Source organism: Panthera leo, chromosome D4, assembly GCF_018350215.1.
Source record: "Panthera leo isolate Ple1 chromosome D4, P.leo_Ple1_pat1.1, whole genome shotgun sequence".
Lineage (NCBI taxonomy): Eukaryota > Metazoa > Chordata > Mammalia > Carnivora > Felidae > Panthera > Panthera leo.
The window spans coordinates 55,734,119-55,757,363 of record NC_056691.1 but is presented as its reverse complement, the minus strand read 5'-3'; the positions used below and the strand labels follow the sequence as shown (position 1 = coordinate 55,757,363).

General features: G+C 37.9%; 1 protein-coding gene across 5 annotated transcripts in view; it reads left to right on the top strand.

Moving 5' to 3' along the window:
- UBAP2 (ubiquitin associated protein 2) overlaps positions 1 to 23,245 on the top strand; it is a 110,857-nt gene that overhangs the window by 49,434 nt on the left and 38,178 nt on the right. For 2 of the 5 annotated variants that reach the window (XM_042912825.1, XM_042912824.1), the window contains exons 7-9: positions 11,540 to 11,594; positions 14,163 to 14,266; positions 20,480 to 20,545. In XM_042912825.1, the coding sequence (XP_042768759.1) occupies positions 11,540 to 11,594; positions 14,163 to 14,266; positions 20,480 to 20,545 (225 nt within the window). Of the gene's footprint in view, positions 1 to 10,716; positions 10,754 to 11,539; positions 11,595 to 14,162; positions 14,267 to 20,479; positions 20,546 to 23,245 lie in introns of those variants that run through there. The other 3 variants (XM_042912827.1, XM_042912826.1, XM_042912828.1) reach the window with 2 other exon arrangements.

The window sequence follows — 23,245 nt, the reverse complement described above, 5'->3', positions numbered from 1 at the left end:
AGCCTTTTAAAATTATGATCAATCTCGGAAGTGCCTGGCTGGCTCAGTTGGTGGAGTGCGTGACTCTTGATCTCAAGATTGTCAGTTTGAGCCCCATGTTGGGTATAGAGATTACTTAAAAATAAAATCTGAATAAAATAAAACAAAATTATGATCAATTTCAAACTTAGACAAAAGTGGAGAGAGTAGTTAAATGAACCATATGTATACTCCCTCTTAGTCAACAATAACTAAAGATTTTTGTCCATATTGGCTTTATATGTCTCTTTCCTACCTTGTCTGCAGAAATTTTTAAGTCATAGTAAACTTTTGGTATCATCTAATAATCTGATTTTTTAAAAAATTTTATGATTATTTAAAAAATTTGGGGGCACCTGGGTGGCTCAGGTGGTTAAGCATCCAACTTTGGCTGAGGTCATGATCTCGCAGTTTGTGAGTTCGAGCCCCACGTTGGACTCTGTGCTGACAGCTTGCTCAGAGCCTGGAGCCTGCTCCGGATTCTGTCTGCCTTTCTCTCTGCCCCTGCCCTGCTCACACTCTGTCTCTGTCTCTCTCAAAAATAAATAAACATTAAAACAATTTTTTTTAAATGTCTTTTCACAGTTGATTTCTTTGAGGCAGGATTGAAACAAGGTTTATACATTGCATGTTCTTTCTAATCTAGAATATTTTTCTTCCTAACATCTCTGTACCACCTCTTTTTTCTTTTACCATTTATTTGCTCAGAACTGTGTCATTTGTCCTTTTAGGATGTCATGTTTCACATCATGCAGAAAGAATGCTAAGCAAGCACTGGGCTGTCAGCGCAGAGCCCAATGTAGGGCTTGATCTCACAAATCACGAGGTCATGACCTGAGGTGAAACTGAGAGTTGGACTCTTAACCGACTGAGCCACCCAGGTGCTCCTATTAAAAGGAGCATTAATAAACATTAAAATTTATTTTTGAGCGAGGGCATGAACATAAATGCACAAGAAAATCACTGGGGGAGAGTCAGAGAGAGTAAGAGAGGGAATATTCCAAGCTAGCTCTGTGCTGACAGCTCAAGAGCCCCATGCAGGGCTTGATTCCATGAACTGTGAGATCATGACCTGAGCTGAAATCAAGAGTCGGTTGCCCAATCGACTGAGCTACCCAGGCAACCCTATTTAATTATTTTTATTAGAGAGAGAGCGCAAGAGAGCGCTCACGTGCGAACTGGGTAGAGGGGCAGAGGGAAAGAGAGAATCTTAAGCAGTCTCCATGTTCATTGCGGAGCCTGACTTGGTGCTTGGTCCTATGACCCTGGGATCATGACCTGAGCCAAAATCAAGAGTGAGCTACCTAAGCTCTCTGAAAGATTTTATTTTGTAAGTAATCTCTCTATGCATTTGGGAATTCAAAATGGAGTTTGAATTCACAGCCCAGAGATCAAGAACCACACGCTCTATGGACTGAGCCAGCTAGGCGCCCCAGTACCTAATCCTTTTTAAGAAAGGATGTAAAGGGGCACCTGGGTGGCTCAGTTGGTTGAACGTCCGACTTCAGCTCCGGTCATGATCTCACAGTCTGTGAATTCAAGCCCTGCGTCAGGCCCTGTGCTGACAGCTCGGAGCCTGGAGCCTGCTTCAGATTCTGTGTCTCCCTCTCTTTCTGCCCCGCCCCTGCTCATGCTCTGTCTCTCTCACTTTAAAAAATGAATAAATGTTAAAAAAAAAAAATCTTTAAAAAAAAAAGGATGTAAAGTGGGGGTGAGGGATTCAGATTGACCTTCTGTAAATCAAATTGGACTTAATTTTTTCTTATTATTTACTTTTGAGAGGGAGAGAGAGAGCATAGGCAGGAGAGTGGCAGAGAGAGAGGGAGACACATAATCCAAAGCAGTCTCCACAGGCCCTGAGCTGTCAGTACAAACCTAGGAGCTGTGAAATCATGACCTGTGCTGAAGTCGGATGCTTAACTGACTGAGCCACCCACGTGCCCCTATAAATCAGATTAGACTTAAAAGAAATCAGCCTACCATATACCCCACGTGTAAACGTGAGTTAAAATTTGTATATCCTAACACCTATATTTAAACATATTTAAGCAAGTTCTTGGAATGGTAATGGTCTGTGTCTGGAGATTTCTTTCAATTGCTTTGACTCCCACATCCAGCACAGGGCAAGAGGGGGAAAACACTTAGTACCCTATATACACAAAAACACAATTATTTTGCTTAGTAAATATTAGTACAGTTTGATAGTTAATTGTGGTGCAATTGTCACTTCAATAATTAAGGGATAAATGTCTTTTGTTTTATGTAACCCAGAAATTCACTTGTAAGTCATTTATTACCTTAATTTACTTTCTTATGGTCTGTTTAATTAGTCTTTTAAAACCATTCATTCTTCTGTCGTTTTGCAGTTATTTTTGGTTTGTTGTGTAGTATGCAGATTTTAGAGTGTGTACTTAGGGGCACTTTCGTGGCTAAATCTGTTGTGTCCAGCTCGTGATTTCTGCTCAGGTCATGATCTCATGGCTTTAGCCCCACATTGGGCTCTACCCTGCTTGGGATTCTGTCTCTCTTCTTTCTCTGCCCCTTCCCCTGCTCATACTCACTATCTTTCTCAAAATAAATAAATAAACTTTACAAAATACAGTGTATACTTAAAAACAAGTATAAGCTGTGTAGCGTGTACTTAAAAACAGTTCTTTACGGTCTCCATTGCCTTTTTTTCTTCCTTTTTTTTTAATGTTTATTTTTGAGAGAGCACAAGCAGGGGAGGGGCAGAGAGAGAGGGAGACACATAATCCAAAGGAGGTTCCAGGCTCTGAGCTGTCAGCACAGAGCCCAATGTGGGGCTTGAACTCACGAACTGCAAGATCATGACCTGAGCCAAAGTCAGAAACTTAACTGGCTGAGTCACCCAGGCACCCCGTCTTCTTCTTTTTTTTTTTTTTTTTATGTTTATTTTTGAGAGAGTGTGTGTGCAAGCAGGGGAGGGGCAGAGAGAGAGGGGGACCAGAAGAGCTGAAGCAGGCTCTACGATGGCGGCAGAGACCCGATGTGTAGGCTTGAACTCATAAACCACAAGATCATGACCTGAGCCGATGTTGGATGCTCAACCAGTGTTGGATGCTCAACTGACTGAGCCACCCAGCGTCCCTGCATTTGTTTTTTGATTTCGACAGTACTTGTGAGCTCCTCTTGCTGACTTCACATTGACTCCCGCTCAGCATACTAATCTACATTTATGACTAAATTTGCTAAAATTTCAAAGTGCTAATAAAACTTGTCTTATTTATTGCTTTATCTGTATAGTATTGGCTTAAAAAATATTATGAAACAGCATGGGTTCAATATGGTAACCTATAATTTCTGGGATACCTTATGTTAAGAATTTGACCCAAATGTCCATCAATGGATGAATGGATAAAGAATATGTGGTATGTATATACAATGGAGTATTACTCAGCAATCAAAAAGAATGAAATCTTGCCATTTGCAACTATGTGGATGGAATTGTAGGGTATTATGCCAAGTGAAATTAGAGAAAGACAAATATCGTATGACTTCACTTATACGAGGAGTTTAAGACACAGAACAGATGAACACGAAGGGAAGCAAACATAATATAAAACAGGGAGGGGTCAAAACATAAGAGACTCTTAAATCTGGAGGGGTTGTGGGAGGTGGGGATGGACTAAATGGGTAAGGGGCATTAAGGAATCTACTACTGAAATCATTGTTGCACTATATGCTAACTAATTTGGATGTAAATTAAAAAAATAAAATCAAAAACGTATCTGGTATCTGTGTTAAATGAAAAATCATACGTATAATATGGGAGTATATTTTATAGCATGAAAAGTATGAGCTCTCTAGCAAATGAAGTAAAAATAAATTCCCTTTATATGCCTAGTGTTTCTGTACCATTTGCTGAATGTTTGCTCAGAGTAGCAAGAATGATTGTGACACTTGTAAGATGTATTTTACTATAATTTGTTTAAAAGTTTGTAGAGAAGTATCTTGTGAGTTGTGTGTTTTTGTGAGGAAACAACAGCTTCTTTAGAGGAGGGAAATAGCAGTTGTGCCTGGCACTGTCCTAAGTATCCTGGTCTTTGGTTTTTGGTGTCAAAATGTTTGGAACTATATAAATGTTGACCATTCAAAGGTAACTTGGCCATCAAATAATAATTGTGTTTTGTGTACAAAATGTGGAATTTAGCTGATATATATTAAATACCTACTGCATGACTGGAAGTTTTCCCTCAATGATACTGACTTAATCCTGAGTTCAGATTGAAGATCATGTTAAATATCTGAGATTTGGAGTATTCTGGGTAAAGGTCTTTGTCATGTGACATATAGTAATTAGTAGAAACTAATTCTGTGTTCCAGGAGCCAATGCTGCTTATTAGTATTGTATATCTTTAGGAATAAGTTTTCATTATTTACTTATTTAATTTTAGAGAGTGAGAGAGAGCCAGAGAGGGGCAGAGGGAGAGAGTGAGCCAATGTTATGCAGGCTCCCTGCAGAGTATGCCTCTTGGTCCCGTAAGTTAGGATCATGACTTGAGCTGAAATCAAGAGTTAGACATTCAACTGAGCCACCCAGGCACCCCTTAGTTCCTGTATTTTAAAACAAATTAATACATGAATATGCTCTATATAATATACTTGGAAAGTAATTATTGACTACCTATTGTGTGCTAACATAGTATTTAAAAATTTTTTGCATTGTTTTATATGGCTTCTTGGGTTCTGGTACAAAGAGTATTTGACAAAATGTGGTGTTCTTAAATGTATTAATGAATCGCTGGGTTGTTTCCTATAAATGAATAGTGATGTTATATTGTCTTTTAAAATAAGAGTTTAGGGTTTTTGAGGGGAATATTTTTATATTTTTAAGTAATCTCTACACTCAATGTGGGACTCAAATTCATAACCCCAAGATGAAGAGTCGTATGTTCCACTGACTGAGCCAGCCAGGCACCCCGGTAGTTTAGTTTATGAGAAAGTTCCATGTGTATGTAATTGGACTTACATATCAGTCTTAAATGCAACAACTAATATTTAAATACCTGTTGTATTGCTGCAGATAAAGCTGTGAATAAGACATGATTGCTCATACTCTAGGTGGGAAAGGAGAAGAGACTGTCAAGTAAAATCACTTTTTGACTTAAGAAATTGATTGTTGATGTGGTCAACTGTCAGTAAGGGGCTTCTTCCTCCTTCTCTCCCTTCCTTTTTTTTTTTTTTTTTTTTTTTTTTTTAAGTAATAAAGCTAGATGTCCAGTGTGGGGCTTGAACTCACAAACCCTAGACCAAGAGTCACATGGTCTACCAATAGAGCCAGCCAGATACACCGGTAGGGTCTATAAATTGAGTGGCCTGGGAAGGTCTCAGCGGAGGTGGGATTTAAGCTGAGGAGGAAGAAAGCCATGGGAAAATTTGGGTAGGAACATTCTATATAAAAGCAGTTGATAATGTAAATGTGGAAAAGAACTTGGATTTTTTTTTTACAGAATTAAAAGTTACCTGCTGGAAAATAAAATATACATAAAAGTGCTCAGGGTTTGGTTTGAACATTTTACCTTGAAATTAAAAAGTACAATGGAATTTTACATAATGTTTACTCAGATTTCCTGAAAGTATTTTACATTTGTTTTATCATTTTCTGTTTATGTTACATCCTATTGTGTTTTCTGAAACCTTTGAATATAAATTCCAATATAATGGCCATTTTGCCCCTTAACATTTTAGTGTATATCTCCTCTAAGAAAAAAGATTCTCTTAGGGAGCTTAGAATAATAAAATCAGGAAATTACTATTGATGCAATCTATAGGCCTTATCTAAAAAATTCTAGTTATCCTGTAATGTTCTTCAGAGCAAAAAAAAAAAAAAAAAAAAAATTATTCTAGTTTAGGATCCAATCCAGGATCACACATTGTATGTAGTTACTTTGTCTGTTTAGTGTCCTTCATTCTAAAACAGTTCATCAATCTGGAATAAACTTTGTCTTTCATGGCCTTAATGCTTTAGAAGCATATGGACTCTTTTGTAGAATATCCTTTTATATCAGTCTGAGAAGCTTACTCATGAATAGATTCTTATTATCTGGTGTTTTAATTCCAGTAAACTTGTTATTTGTTTTTGATAGGAATACCACAAAGTGATGATCACTGACCTTCTCAGTGCATCATATTAGAGGGCACATGATACCAGTGTATCCCTTACTAGTATTGTTAGTTTTGATTAAATTTAGGAATGGTGGTTTCTGACAAGTTTCTATGTGAAGGTACTACTCTACACTTTATAATTAATACATGCTTTCTGAGGGAAGTACTCTGAGAGTATATAAATACCCTTTTTTGTATGTGTGTATTTGTCCTCGTCCAATCACGCCTAAACCCAAACTACCCCAGTTGCATACAATTAAAATTGTCTGTTTTGAATTAACTAATTCGAATTGGGTTTTTCCTTCAAGCATCCTGAAGAACCCTACTTGAAATGGGGCTTAGGAGAAATTATTTTCCACTTGGGAATTCCTCAAATTGTCACCATAAGTGGAAGGTTTACTAGTCCAGAAGGGAGTCAGTCTTCTAATAGTTCTGGGGTGGAAGGACCTGGAACCTGGTCAGCCCCTGCCAGGCAGAATGCATGGCATATAGGGTATGGCTCTCCAGTGTACTGACAACTTCAGCCGGTGGTGTAGTGGGGTAGAGCACCCCAGGGGTTGGGCAACTAGCTCAGAGAATTCCCTAAATATCTTTTTTTTTTTTTTTATCAGACTTATACTTGCTAGTTTGAGAATCCATTAATTCCTGAAACAATTGCCACAACACGTTTATAATCAAACTTCTTTACTAAGGATAAACTAATATATGGGATATGAGGGTAGATTCTAAGCTTTATTCCTCCCTGAATCCCAGAGGGAGTTTGCTGTTGTCATTTGACTTGTTCATACTGCTTTAGGTTTGGGAAGTCATATTTGTGTCTGAGAATATACCTTAACCCATGAACAGAGACAGCTTGCTGGATTCCCAAGACTCTGATCCATGCAGGCTCCAGAGATGCCCTGTTGTGTGTGAGGACTGGATAAGTCTCTGGGAATGGAGGCAGCTCATAGTCAACACTGCAACTACTTTTATCACTGAACCAGCCCTGAAATTTTGTGAATTTTTGTCAGTACAAAGAACCTTAGAACTAGTCAGGACTTTAAAGATCTTTCATGTCATGACCTAGAGTGTGCAGTGAGATATTTGAGATCACAGAGTTTCTGGTACATTTCGCTGTTATCAAAGCCCTCCATATAGTCTCCTGGGGTTGAGGGAAAGGGATTACTTTCTGTCATCTTAGGATCATTCTCCTTGTTTCTATTTAGGGTACACATGCTTGGCACTGGGAGGGGCAGGGAATGTCTATAGTTAGGATCCACTTCCACTAGAGGTGATTGGCTGTTTTCTACGTTTGGGCTTTTTCAAGGGAAGTGAGTGGCTTTTCTATTCTGGCTCTCAGTGCAGAAAAAACATAAATATTAAACAGCTGAAAACTTGAGCAGTCATTCAACATAGATACCATCAGAGAGGCCTCTAGGGTAAAAAAATAGCATTTATTATCATATGGGCTTATTCTTTATGATAATCTTATTTAATCTTGTGTTTTCTCTATTAAAAGACCCCGTCTTTATTATGAGCTGCTGGATAAAAATATCTATGTGTACCAGATAACAATGTAGGGAGAAAATAATGTTACTGGTAGTGTTACTAGCCAGGTGAATAGGAAAGATCAGTTTTGTTATTTTGCAAAAATGTATGGGAATAATGGGTTTGATTTTTTTTTTTTTTTTAATCTGGTTCCGATATTTGTTGTGTTTGTGGTTAATAGTTGGGCACAGCTTCTGATCTCTAGAGATGGGAGATATATGTAGTTGATACTTTTTCCAGGGTACTTGGGAAGATTTCTTGAATTTTTGCCTAAGGCTGTGTATTTCTTTTATAAATTCCTTTGTCTCTTTTTCATTAACATCTTGCTTTCTGGCTCAAGTATTCCAATTATTGTTTAATAATTTCTGAGCAGAGGGGTGCCCAGGTGGCTCAATGGGTTAAGTTTTCAACTGTTGGTTTTACCTCAGGTCATGATTCCTGAGGTGAGTTTGAGTCCCTCCCATGCAGCTCTGTGCGGATAGTATGGAGCCTGCTTGGGATTCTCTCTCTCCCTGGCTGCCGGCACTTCCTCCTCCCCCCACCTGACCCCTTGTACGCGCTCTCTCTCTCAAATAAATTAAAAAAAATTTCTGAGCAGGATCCCCTTTTAAAATCGTGCCACTGTCTTAATATTTACTGTTAAGTTCCTTTTTTCACATGTATACCAATGAAATGAAATTTCTTTTGTTACAAAGGGTACACATGAACTCACCTGTCAAGAGCAGTTGTGGTTTTTTTCTTTTGCTTTCTCTATTGGTAACTATTCATTATAGCAAAAGTAAGTTCTTGAGATATAATTCATGTACCATATAGTTCACTCATTTAAATTGTAAAATTCAATGGTTTTTAGTATATTCATAGAATATACTGTATCCAGCTGTCAACATGATCAATTTCAGAACACTGTTTTTATCTCAGAAAGAAACCCTGTCCCCTTTAACTATCAATTTCCAATTCCTCCATCTTTTTCACCCTCTTCCCAGCAGTAAACAACTACTAGTCTGTAAATTGACCTATTCTGGACACTCCCATTTAAAAGGAAATTTTATAATATGTGGTCTTTTGTGCCTGGCTTTTTTCACATAGCTTAATGTTTCAAGGTTTCATCAGTGTTGTATCAGGATTCAGTACAATATTGTAGCACGCAGCAGTATGCCATTCCTTTTTTTTTTCCCCCCCTAATGTTTATTTTTGAGAGAAAGAGAGTAAAGAGGGGTAGGGACAGAAGATCCAAAGTGGACTCTGTGTTGACAGCAGAAAGCCGGATGCAGGGGTCATGCCCACAAACTAGGAGATCATGACCTGAGCCAAAGTCAGATGCTTAACTGACTGAGCTACCCAGGCACCCCAGTACTTCATTTCTTTTTATGGCCAAATAATATGCCATTGTATGGATGGATATACCACAAGTTTTTAGTTAGTTTTGTTTGGTTTTGTTTGCTGTTGTTGTTTTGCTTTGCTTTGCTTTGTTTTTTGGGGAGAGAGAGAGTTTTAGCGGGGGCAAGGGGCAAAGAGAGAGAGAAAGAGAAAGAGAATCTTAAGCAGGATCCATGCTCAGCACAGAGCCCCAAGTGGGGCTCAATCACAGCCCTGGGATCATGACCTGAGCTGAAATCAAGAGTCAGATGCTCAACCAATTGAGCCACCCAGGCAACCCTTGTCAGTTTTTTGTGTTTTTGTTTTGTTTTTTACAATGAAGTGTTCTATTTCCTGAGAATTGCTTTTCTTCTATGAGACTTTCTTTTTTAAAAGTTATCCTTTTCCTAAATTTTGGATTATATTCTTGGCCAAAATCCTGTAGCTTGAAAGCTTTCTTCTTAGAGCTAGTTTTCTTTCTGCCTGAGTTTTGACTTTCCTGTAGGCTGTGGAAGTGGTTGTGTGTGAGTCTTACCTTTGCCTTTTGACAGTGTTACAAGAGGCAGTAGCTACTGATAAGCATTATTAGGATTCTTTGTTTTTTTAGGACATTTCTGTCTATATTCTCCTATCTCTGGGAATATAGTAGATTTTGGTTAAGACCACGTTTTTAATAACTTGAACTGTGGGGTAAGTTAACCATACGTAATTAATACACATTTTAGCTATATTAGTATGGCTAATAAAGCCCTTGGCAACCATCCTTCTTTGAATTCTACTCTTATGTACCTCATATATGTGGAATCATAAAATATTTGTCCTTCTGTGACTGACCTATTTCATTCAGTGCAGTGTTCTCAAGGTTCATTCATGTTGTAGCATATGTCTGAATTTCCTTCCCCTTGGGACACCTGGGTGGCTTAGTTGATTAAGCGTCCACCTCTTGATTTCTGCCCAGGTCATGATCTCATGGTTGTGGGATCAAGCCCCATGTCGGGCTCTGTGCTGAGCATAGAGCCTCCTTAAGATTCTTCCCCTGCCCCATACATTCTCTCTCTCAAATAAAGATAAATAAACATTAAATAAAAGAATTATCCTTTTTTAAGGCTGAGTAATATTAAATATATCTCTTTAAGACTCTTTTCAAATTCTCTTTGGTATATATCCAGAGGTGCAATTCCAGGATCATATGACAATTCTGTTTTACTCTTTGGGGGCACTGCTGTACTATTCACCATGGTGGCTGTACCATTTTAGATTCCCAGCAAAGTGTACAAGGGTTTTAGTTTCCCTGCATTCTTGGCCAAAACTTGTTATTTTCTGTTCTCTTTCTCTCTCTCTCTCTCTCTCTCTCTCTCTCTCTCTCTCTCTCTCTCATAGTAAGCATCATAATGGTAACTGGCTTCCCTAATGATTAGTGATATTGAGAATCTTTTCATGTGCTTATTGACCATTTGCATATCTTCTTTGGAGAAATGTCTATTCAGATCCTTTGCCATTTTTGAATTAGGTTCTGTTGTTGAACTGTAGAAGTTCTTCACACTTTCTTGATATTATTCCTTTATCAAATGTATCATGGGCACATATTCTGTGGGTTGCCTTTTTATTCTGCTGATATAGGTGTCTTTTTTTGTTTTGTTTTTAAGTAATCTCTACACCCACCATGGTGGTTGAACTTACAACCCCAAGATCAAGAGTTGCATGCTCTACCGACTCAGCCTGTCAGGTGCCCCATATAGTTGTCTTTTGATGCACAAATCTAACAACTGGTTGTTTGTTTTGTCTGTGCCTTTGGTGTCATATTTAAGAAATCATTACCAAATTCAGTGTTGTGAAGCTTTTGCTCTATATTTTCTTCTGTGAGTTGTATAGTTTTAGCTCCTGAATTTAGGTCTTTAGTCCATAGTGGAGGATGTTATGAAAAACTAGAGTCACTGAATAAAATGATCTCTTCTTGCTTGCTCGCTTGCTGCTGCCATTTTGGTTATTGACCAAAGTTCTAGTATAAAAAACAGTGTGTAATAGTACCTTCAGCTTACATAGCAGTTTTCCTCTTTCTGGTTCTCATTTGATTTTATGGTAGAAGTTTAAAATGTTACGGTATTTGCAGTAACTGATTTTAAAACATCTAGAATAGGTTTTTTTTTTTTTAAAGTAGGCTCCCTGCCTAGCGCAGAGCTAGAACTTATGACCCTGAGCTCAAGAGTTGGTGCTCTACCAACTGTGCCAGCCAGGCAACCCCAGAATAGTTTTTAATATAAGCTGCCTGTGTTAAGTTGCAACATATCACAAGTACTATATAAGCAGAATGAAATCCCTTCTATCCTTTAAAATCAATAACTGTGTAGATAGTTGTTTCAGTAGTGACCAGCAGGTTGGGTGCACCAGATGGGAATGTTGGTGCTGTTAGGAACAGTGATAGTGTTGTTTGGGGTGTATAGAGAATGACATTGGTAGAATTATAATTTTGTAGGGTATAAATACTATTTAACAGTACTATTTTCGTTTTCAGGATTTGGACGTGGAAGAGGGAGAGGGGCAGGAAGATTCACAACACACGGCATGGGGTAAGTCTGAGCCATCCTATTTTTATAGTTATTACTCTCTTTAGGTATTACTCAAGGGTTTTTCTGCCTCTGTCCTGTTCCCAATTTATTTATACTGGTGAATCAGATGTTAATTATTAAAAAGAGAAAGGGCGCCTGGGTGGCTCTGTCAGTTAAGTGTCTTACTCTTGATTTTGGCTCAGGTCTGGATCTTGTGGTTGTGAGACGGAGACACTGTGGGGCTGAGAGCTGAGCTGAGTGTGGAGCCTGATTAAGATATTCTTATTCCCTCCCCGCCCCTCTCACTATCTCACCATCTCACCATCTCTCTCTCTCTCTGTTTCTCTGTCTCTCTCAAATAAAAACTAAGAAAAATTTTTTTAAGTGCCACAAAAAAAAAAATTGTGAAAAAGTGAAATGCAAATAAAATTGTATTGTAATAGGCTTTCTGTCCTTGTTTTTTTTTTTTTTTTTTTTGACATTTTGGATTGAATAATAGTTTGTTGAAGTAGTGGGGTATCCTTTACATCCGTGGCCTCTCCCCATTACATGCCAGTAGCATCCTTTCTCAAGTTGTGACAATCAAAAAAAATCTTCAGATATTGCCAGATACTACCTGGTGGGGGGGGGAGGGGCATAATCACCCCTCATTGAAAACCACTGCATAAGAGTTAGGTTGATAAATCCAGCAATTGTCTTGAATGGTGAGTTAATGCAATGTTTATATAAAAATGTTAGTATTATTATTTTATTTTTTTCTAAACAGTGAACATACTATTACTAAACAGGTGATATAATCAATTGTTCATAATTTCCGGTTGTTCTTTTACTTTTTCCTTCTTCTAAAACGTTAGCTCCCCTTTGGGGTGCCTGGGTGGCTCAGTTGATTAAGTGTCCAACTTTATTTCAGGTCATGAACTCACCTCATGAGTTCAAGCCCTGCATTGGGTTCTGTGCTGATAGCTCAGAGTCTGGAGCCTGCTTTGGATTCTGTGTCTCTCTCTCTCTTTGTTCCGCCCCCACTCACACTCTGTATCTCTCTTAAAAATAAGATTAAGGGGCTCCTGGGTGGCTCAGTCGGTTGAGTGTCCGACTTCGACTCAGGTCATGATCTCACGGTCCGTGAGTTCAAGCCCCGCGTCAGGCTCTGTGCTGACTGCTCAGAGCCTGGAGCCTGTTTCGGATTCTGTGTCTCCCTCTCTCTCTGACACTCCCCCGTTCATACTCTGTCTCTCTCTGTCTCAAAAATAAATAAACGTTAAAAAAAAAAAAATTAAAAAATAAGATTAAAAAAAATTTCTTTTCTTTTAAAGCGTTAGCTCCCCTTAGGTTTTTAGGAAAAGTTTTTAAGCTTATAGAAGCCATCTGTATATAGATGACAGTTGAGAAAGGAAGGGAATTGGTTCCAGGAAAACCCTTTTGTCTCTCCTTAGCTCCAGGGTAGCACTGTAGCAGGGGAGGGTCATTGCCTTCAGGTGATACTTCTGTTTCCTGCTTGAGCTCATTGTGGATAAAGGAAAGATGGATACACAAGGGAGCATATTGGCTGGAATACATACTGTGTGTGCCCAGACCAGCTTTTTAAACTCTTTTGTGATTTTTTCAGTTTACATTAAAAAATACTCTTGTGATTTTTTTATTTGTCAGATACCTCAGTAAAGCTGGAAAAAATTTTTAAATTTTATTCTGAAAATTTTAGAGATAGTATTAATTTGGCCCTAGTTAGACTTCTGAATATGGATGTTTAGAATTTTAATGGAAAAAAAACCTTAATGAAACATTTTCTTTATATTCACTGTTTTTATACAAAAAGGATCTGGATTCTTACTCTGGGAAATAAACACTTAGTGTGTGTTTAAGTCTAGTCTTAGTTTTAAGGGAAGTTTTCCATGAGAACCCTTATTCTTCCTAATACAGTTATAGTTGTGCACATCTGCTTTAGGATGTGGAGTGCAGCAACTTAGGGAAATAAGGACATCATACAAGAACATATGGAAGGTTCCCTAGGCAACCTCTGCTTTTTAGAAAATCTACATCCTGATAGTCAAGAAGAGTTAGCTATAATTAAATAGGGGAAAGATGGTGAAGTTAGGGAAAAAATTTTTTTTAATGTTTGTTTACCTGTTTTTAAAGCTTATTTTGAAAGAGAGTGAGGGAGGGGCACTGCCAGTGAAGACTCCAACTCAGGGTTCAAACTCAGAAACAGTGAGATCACCACCTGAGCCAAAATCAGGAGTCAGATGCTTAACCCACTGAGCCACCCAGACGCTGCCCCTATTTACCTATTTTTGAGAGAGGGAGGGGAGAGGGCAGAGACAGAGGGAGGAGAATCCCAGGCAGGCTCTCTGCTGACAATGCATAGCCCAAACCTGTAAGATCATGATCTGAGCCAAATCATCCAGATCTGACCTGAGTCAACTGACCATCTAAGGGGTTCCAGTTGCCCCAGTGTGAATTTTATTATATTGGCTTTTAAAAGGACAGGGTATTTGGGGAGGAAGAAGATGATATATGGTCAATGTTGTGATTTTGGTAATTGTTGCACTTGCTTTAATTTTTTTTTTTTTTTTTTTTTTTTTCAAACACAAGGACATTTAATCCTGCGGACTATTCAGATTCTCCATCTATAGATGGGTGTGGGACAAAGCCAATAGTTTGGGAAGCTGCTCAGAATGGTGCAGATGAGGGGACTGGTAAGTGTCTATTGTCAAAGATGTGTTTTAAATGTTTGAGTTCTTAACATACAAAGATGTACTGATGGAGAAGAATGAAAAGCAGGCTGCTGTCCTACCTCTGAGACTATTAGCTGGTTCTTACCTCCAAGGTCTCATTTAAAAATCTCATTGACCATAAGGTATTTGATTTTTCCCTTGTGCACTCTGAGGAAGAGGCTTTTATCAATCTGTGTAAGTCAGTACAAATTCACACTCAAATCTAAGTGTGTCAGGGATATATGTAATTTCTTACGGGAAGGTTTGTTACTGAAAAGTATCATTCCTGATGATGGACACAAATTTGGCCAGATAGAGTGGTAGGTGACTAGTAGGTTTGGGCATCAATTGCTTTTGTAGATTTTTTTCTGTATCCTGATGTTTTTGGATTATTTCTTTTTGGAAATTCATGGACAAATACGTGTTAATTGGAGCTTTTAGGATTTGTTCATGATAATACATCATTAACTACTGCAGTTATATTTATAAAAACATAATTTGGCAATTCATGAATTATAACTGAAAATATAAAAGTGTAGTTCAATAAATAATCTAAAAGCAAACCACCCATATAACACCGATTCTGGTGAAAAAACAGGACTGTGCCATCACCACAGAAACACCATCAATGAACTAGAAATCAAGGATACTATAGAAAGGATCAACAAAAGGTATAAAAATGGTTATTTGAAAACACTAGTAAAATTGATAAGCTTACTGTGAGACTGATCAAGGGAAGGAGAAACAGCATACATAATTGGTTATAGGAATGAGAAAAGGGATATTGATATTAATTATAGTTATAATTAAAGTATATATTATGTATAATTGATGGTTTAATATAATCACAATTGTAATTAATATCAGGCATTAAAGTATACTTCATGTCAGTAAATTTTGTGCTAACATTTGAAATTACAGACTAATCTCACTCTTCAGCAAAAATGTAGAAATCTTAAGCCAAAATAATGGAAAACCATTCAGTAGGATAGAAAAGAATAATCCATCATGACCATGTTAAATTTATACTTGGTAATCATGGTTCTTTCACATTAAAAAATCAGTCATCTCCCAGATACCTATACTCAAGAGAATGGAAGACACGGCTTTACATAAAACCTTGTATACAGATGTTCGTAGAGGCATAATTCATAATGGCCGAAATGTAGAAACAAACCAAATGCCTTTCAGTGGATGAATGGAGGAGTAAATTGTTGTGTATCATCCATACAATGGAATATTCATTCTACCGTACAAAGGAATGAAGTGCTGATGTATGCTGCAACATGAATGAATCTTAAAAACATGCTGAGAGCCCAAATGTCCATCAACTGATAAATGGATTAAGATGTGGTGTGTATATATATGTATATGTGTGTGTGTATACATATATACACACATGTATATATATGTATGTATGTATGTATGATATATGGTCATATATATGTATGATATGTATATATACACATGATACATCATATATATGGTATATTATCATATATACGATATATCATATATGTATCATATATATCACATATATGTATATGATATATATATATACACACATGTGTGTGTGTATATATGTGTGTATATATATGTATACACACAGTGGAATGTATGGAATTGAATACTACATGGAGTGTAGTACAATGGAATACTACTTCATGATGAAAAAGTAAAATCTTGCCATTTGCAACAACATGGACGTAACTGCAGGCTGTTATGCTAAGCGAAATGAGACAGATAGGATTTCACTCGTGGAATTTGAGAAAGTTAACAGATGAACATAGGGGAAGGGATGGAAAAATAAGATAAAAACGGAGGCAAAGCATAAGAGACTCTTTTTGTAATTAAATATTTTTTAACGTTTATTCATTTTTGAGAGACAGAGACAGGGTGTTGTGAGCAGGGGAGGGGCAGAGAGAGAGAGAGACACAGAATCTGAAGCAGGCTCCGGGCTCTGAGCTGTCAGCACAGAGCCCGATGTGGGGCTCAAACCCACAAACCGTGAGGTTAGGACCTGAGCTGAAGTCGGATGCCTTACTGGCTGAACCACCCAGGCACCCCAAACCATACAGAGAACAAACTGAGGGTTTGTGGGGGTGGGTGGTGATGGTGGTGAGTTAAATGTGTGATGGGTATTAAGGAGGGCACTTTTGGGATGAGCAGTGAGTGTCATATATGAGATGAATCACTCCGTTCTACTCTTGAAGCTAGGACTGCACTGTATGTTATTAATTAACTAACTTGAAAAAAAAATCATGCTTAATGAAGGAAGTCAGTTATAAAGGATCACATATTTTACAGTATATGATTTCACTTGTAGGAAATGTCCAGATCAGGGGGAAAAAAAAAAAAAGCAGTAGATTGTTGGTTGCTGAGGGTTGGAAACATTTGGGGAAAAATGGGGAATGACTACTAATGGTTTCAAGATTTCTGCCTGGAATGGGGCGCTTGGCTGGCTCTTTCAGTAGAGCATGTGACTCGATCTCTAGAGTTGTAAGTTTGAGCCACATGTTGAGTATAGAGATTACTTAAAAATAAAATCTTAAAAATAAAAAGATTTCTTCTTGGAGTCATGAAAATATTTTGGAATAGGGGATGCCTGGATGACTCAGTTGGTTGAGCGTCAGACTTCGGCTCAGGTCATGATCTCACAGTTTGTGAGTGGTTTGTGTTGGGCTGGATCCTGCTTCGGATTCTGTGTCTCCGCCTCTCTGCCCCACCCCTGCCTGTGCTCTGTCTCCATCCCTCAAGAATGAATAAATGTTAAAAACAATTTTTTTTTAAAATTCTGGAATAGTCATGATTGTTTCATAACTTGTGAATATACTAGACATTATTCAAATGTGTACTTTAAGAGGATGGATTGTACGCTTGTGTGAGTTATATCTCAATAACAAAAATAATTATTTATACTTTTAACCGATTAAAGCTTAAAATTCCTTATTAAAGAAATGCATTTGACAAAACCTAACCTCCATTTCTGATTTTTTAAAAAACCGGCAAATCTGGAATAGAAAGAAATCTTAGACAGGGGATATCTACAAAACATACAGCAAGCATTACAGTAAATGGTGATGTGTTGAATGTTTTTTCTCTGGAAGGAGGTAAAGGGGCTTCCTCTTACTCTTTCTATATACCAATGTACTAGAGGTCCTAATCATTGCAATAAGGACTCAAAAAGTCGAAGGGTTGGAAAGAGTAAAAACCTGTCATTTCTTGAAATGATATAAAAATCTATAGATAAAATATTAAAATTAATAAGGGAGTTTTAAAAGGTGCTAGATAGAAGTTCAATAGATATATTTCTATAGACCATCAACAGAGAGAAAATGGAAAAAAGAAATCTGTAGCCTCAAAAAATTTCAAATGCCTGGCAGTGTAATGATATGCCAGATCATCAGCCTTCTACCTGTGAAAACGTAAAATATAAAATTTTATTTTAAAATATAAAATTGAAGCTCAATCAGTTGAAAGTTGGTCTTCTGATTTGGGTTCAAGTTTTTGATCCCTCAGTTGTGCCTTGGCTGCACGCTGAACCTGGAGCCTGCAGCCTGCTTAAGATTCTCATTCTTTCTTTCTCTCTCCCTCTTGTAAAATTAAAAAAAAAAAAAATTATATATATGTGTGAATATGTATATATATGTGTGTGTGTGTGTATACACACATATACATATTTGTATATATATGTTTTAAGAAGAAATGAATGGAAAGAATATACCGTGTTTATATATTTCATGTCTGGTTGTTGTGAAACTTAGTTTTTACTGACTCTCTTTGGACTTACTAATGGTAGTCTACCTCATGAAAATTTTCCTTGCTGATTTTTTTTAAATGTCAGGTTTATTGAGATATGTTTTATATGCAGTAATATTTACCCTTTTGAAGGGCTATAAGTAGGTGAATTCTAACAAATGCATGTAGTTGTGTAACCAACCCTAAAATCAAGACTTTCTGTATGAGCCGTCAACAATTGCAAATAATTAAAAAGGAAAAAAAGGTACCATTTATAGTTCATACAAAAACATGCGATATTTATATTAAATCTGATAAAGTATGTCTAGTATTTGTATGCTGCAAATTGTGCAACCTGATGAGAAATACCAAGACCCCAAAATGGAGAGAGAGATACTCAGTACTTATGAACTGAAGATTCAGTATGTTATTAAAAAGTTATATTTTTCCTCAAATTGATGTTTACGTGAAGTGTATGTTTAATCAGAATCCTAGCAGATATTTTTTTGGTGTAAATTGAAAATTTGATTTAAAAATTTTCATTTTAGGGTGCCTGGGTGGCTCAGTTGGTTAAATGTCCGACTTTGGCTCAGTTCATGATCTTGGCGGTTTGTGAGTTCGCTTGTTTCAGATTCTGTGTCTCCCTCTCTCTCTGCTCCTCCCTGACTCATGCTCTGTTTCCCTCAAATAAATATTTAAAAATTTTTTTTAAATTTTTATTTAAAGAAATTTGTATTTTGTTTTAAGTTTTTAAGAAATCTCTACACCTAGGGGTGGGTGCCTGGATGGCTCAGTTGGTTAGGCATCCGACTTGGGCTCAGGTAATGATCTTGTAGTTCATGGATTTGAGCCCCACGTTGGGCTCTGTGCTGACAGCTCAGAGCGTGGAGCCTGCTTCGGATTCTGTCTCCCTCTCTCTCTCTCCAAAATAAAATACGTTAGGGGCTCCTGGGTGGCTCAGTCGGATGAGCATCCGACTTCGGCCTGGGTCATGATCTCACGGTCTGTGAGTTCGAGCCCTGCGTCAGGCTCTGTGCCGACAGTTTGGAGCCTGGAGCCGGTTTCGGATTCTGTGTCTCCCTCTCTCTGACCCTCCCCCGTTCATGCTCTGCCTCTCTCTGTCTCAAAAAAATTAAATGTTAAAAAAATTTTTTTTAAAAAACTGTAAAAAAATTTTTTTAGAAGAAGTCTCTATACCCAGTCTAGAGCTTGAACTTAAAACCCTGAGATCAAAGTTACCTGTGCTTCCGGCTGAGCCAAGCCAGCCAGTCTCCCTGATTTTAAAGTTTTTATAGAAAAGTACAGATACTGGCGTATAACCCATACGAATTTTGAAAAAGATCAACAAAATTGAGATAATACCCATCTTAAAATTCCAGCCCTTATTTTTTATGGAAAAGGAAAGAAAACACATCCATACAGAAAACTGTGCATGGTATTTTTAAGTGGTTTTATTCATAACTCTTACTGATTTTTAAATCAGGTTTTGAAACAATGTTGAATTAGTTGTTTAACTGTTAACTTTTCTTTTTTCTCTCCACATCCTCTTCTTTTCCCTTCACCTGTCTTCTCTGGGCTCCTCTCTTTCCCCTTCTTCCCCCTTCTTCCCCCTTCTTCCCCCGATTCACATTTAGAGTAGTAGATTCCTTGCTGAAAAACAAGGAAATGTGTTTAATGCAGAATACAGTTAAAGGATGTCAGTTGATAAGAGTGCTGGCGCTGTTTCTCTAGGGGCCTCACAGAATGGCATTTTCTTGTTGGAAACATACAGTTCTGCGTGTGGACCTCAACCATAATTATAGGCTCAGGAACATGACTTGACAGGATTGTAATCAAATCCATTCTTTAGAGGCAGACCCTCCATTATGGAAAATGGAATGACTGAAGGATAGTTACAATAATGATTTATAAGTCGAAACATACTAAACATATTTGTAAAACATTGTAATGGTTTTAACAAGTGGGAAGGGAGTTTGGTGAACATGGGGATGAGAACAAGTGTAGTTGATGCAATTGAATGTTCAAAGGCCGTCTGGCTAATAGGATTTATAGTTGAGGTACAGTGGGCTGTCACAGTATTTTCTTTATTTTTATTTTTTTAACGTTTATTCATTTTTGAAAGAGACAGTGGGAGTGGGGGAGGGGCAGAGAGAGGGAGGCACAGAATCCGAAGCAGACTTCAGGCTCCGAGCTGTCAGCACAGAGCCTGATGTGGGGCTTGAACCCACAAACTGTGAGATCATGACCTGAGCCGAAGTTGGACGCTCAACCAACTGAGTCACTCAGGTGCCCCGGGCTGTCACAGTATTGATTGCAGTACGTTTCCCTCTCCTCGGATGCACAGCCTAGATCAGCTTTGATGCTTTAATTTTGTTAAGTTGCTAAACAGTTTCTCTTCTGATGAACACCTTCATTATTTTGATATGTGAAAACCTTCCATTTTACATTGATCTGCAGAACTGGCATCAAATGCTCATAATGTAGCTCAGGATCTGCCACACAAAAATTCCTATGGACTCAAAGGTATGGTTTTCTTAATTCTTTAGTTAAAAATCTTCGGGGTGGCTGTCTGGCTCAGTTAGTACAACATGCAACTTTTGATCTTGGGCCTGTAAGTTCAAGCTGCCTGTTGGACATAGAACTTAGTTGAAATAAAAAGAATCTTTCAAAATGCTTACAGTGTCTGCCTTTTTAATCAAGGCTAGTTAAGTAGAATTCATCAAGTGAATATTTGTAAAAACTATATTTTTACACCTGCTTGATTAAATATCAACTTAAATGTTTTTTAATGTTCATTTTTGAGAGAAAAAATGTGAGTGGGGGAGGGGCAGAGAGAGGGAGACAGAGAATCTGAAGCAGGCTCCATGCTGTCAGTGCAAAGCTGGATATGGAGCTGGAACCCAAGCACTATATCATGACCTGAGCTGAAGTCGGGTGATGAACCAACTCAGCCACCCGCGTGCCCCTTAAATACCAACTTTTGATTATGGAATTGTTTTACAGATTGGCCTTCAAGGCAGCACAGATTTTTATCTCGTTTTTCCTACATGGCTACCTTAATGTGCTTTTGATAGAATGCTAACATCAAGTTAAATGCAACATAAAGCATGCACCTCAAATTTATTGTTTTAAGCTGAAAATAAATGAATATCATTGATGTTTTCCCACGTTTGAGGTGTAGGTTTATAGGTGAGTAATGGGGAAGAAAGTCTTACTGTAAAAGCCTAATATTTCACAATAGTATTAGGATCAGAGCCTGTATTGTTTTACATGTAATGTCTTGTAATTTTTATAGTCTGTATATTTAGGGTGGGTTTTTAGCTTATTTATTTTTGAGAGAGAGAGCGAGTGAGCACAAGCAGGGGAGGGGCAGAGAGAGAGAGGAAGAGAGGATCCCAAGCAGGCTCTGCACTGTCAGCACAGAGCCTGACCCAGGGCTCAGTCTCTCAAACTGTGAGATCAAGACCTGAGCCGAAGTCAGAAACTTAACTGACTGAGCCACCCAGGCACCCTGGCCCTGGTTTCTGATAAGGGGTTGCCTTCTCTGTGGTCTGACATAACCACTTGTTGCACTTGGTTGTGACTACGTATATTGTCTTCTTATTAAATGTACTCATTCTAACTATAATCTCCATGTCTAAATTTGTGATTATTTTCATAAGACCCTTCTAAGTGTTAGGCCAGTCTCTTTACATATACATATATGAAAGTGTGCTTTAACTGAATACCACTGAATTGGACATTTAAAAATGATCACAATAGTAAATTTTATGAGTATTTTATCACAACAATTTTTGGAAAAATATTTTGTAAACTTTTAAGTTTCTTTTTGAGAGAGAGGCAGTGTGAGTTGGGGAGGGGCAGAGAGAGGGTGAGAGAGAATCCCAAGTAGACTGCACCATGAGCGTAGAGCCTGATGTGGCACTAGAACCCATGAAACCGTGAGATCATGACCTGAGCCGAAACCCACAGTTGGATGCTTAACCAGCTGAGCCACCCGGTGCCCCAGTATTTTGTAAATTTCAGGATACTTTCGATGTTTTATATAGAGGGTTTTGTAATGCCTCGTCATTGTTTTTCTCCTTTGGAGTATCCCTTCTCAATCTACATTGATCGACCAATTGATGGATCTTCCCAGCTGTTTTCCAGCTTTCAGGATTTGTTAAGTTTTTATTTATTTTGAGTGAGAGGGAGAGTGGGGGAGGGACAGAGTGAGAGAGAGAGAAAATTGCAAGCAGGCTCAGAAATGTCATCATGGAGCCCAACACGTGCTTGATCTCTTAGACTGTGAGATCATGACCTTAGCTGAAATCAGGAGTTGGATGCTCAACCATCTGAGCCTTGCCAGCTGCCCTGATTTTTTTTTAACATTTTATTTTATTTTATTTTATTTTATTTTATTTTATTTTATTTTATTTTATTTTATTTTATTTTATTTTATTTTATTTTATTTTATTTTATTTTATTTTATTTTATTTTATTTTATTTTATTTTATTTTATTTTATTTTATTTTATTTTATTTTATTTTATTTTATTTTATTTTTCAACGTTTTTTATTTATTTTTGGGACAGAGAGAGAGACAGAGCATGAACGGGGGAGGGGCAGAGAGAGAGGGAGACACAGAATCGGAAACAGGTTCCAGGCTCCGAGCCATCAGCCCAGAGCCTGATGCGGGGCTCGAACTCACGGACCGCGAGATCGTGACCTGGCTGAAGTCGGACACTTAACCGACTGCGCCACCCAGGCGCCCCAACATTTTATTTTAAAGTAATTTCTATATCAGACGTGGAGCTTGAACTTAACCCCAAGATCAAGAGTTGCATGTTCTTCCAACTGACCCAGCCAGGCACCCCCCCAACTTTTAAGAGTTTTGCTATACTTTATTTTCCCCATAAACTTTCTCTTCCCTTTCTAGCTTTCATTAACTTTTTTTTGTCCTCCACATTTCTAATTATTAATCAGCTGTGTGTGATTTATTGTTTAAAAATATACACCATGATCACCCACAACATTTTTGTCTTTCCAGTGAAATAGGGCTTTGGTATTTAACATCATGCTAAACATGTAGTCTTTTTTTTCCCCCCCAGTTTTTATTTATTTATTTTGAGAGAGTGAAAGCTTGAGCAGGGGAGGGGCAAAGAGAGGAGAAAGTGTTAATGTGAAGCAGGCCCCACACTGCCAGCATGGAGCCTGATGAAGGACTTGAAATCATGAATCCTGA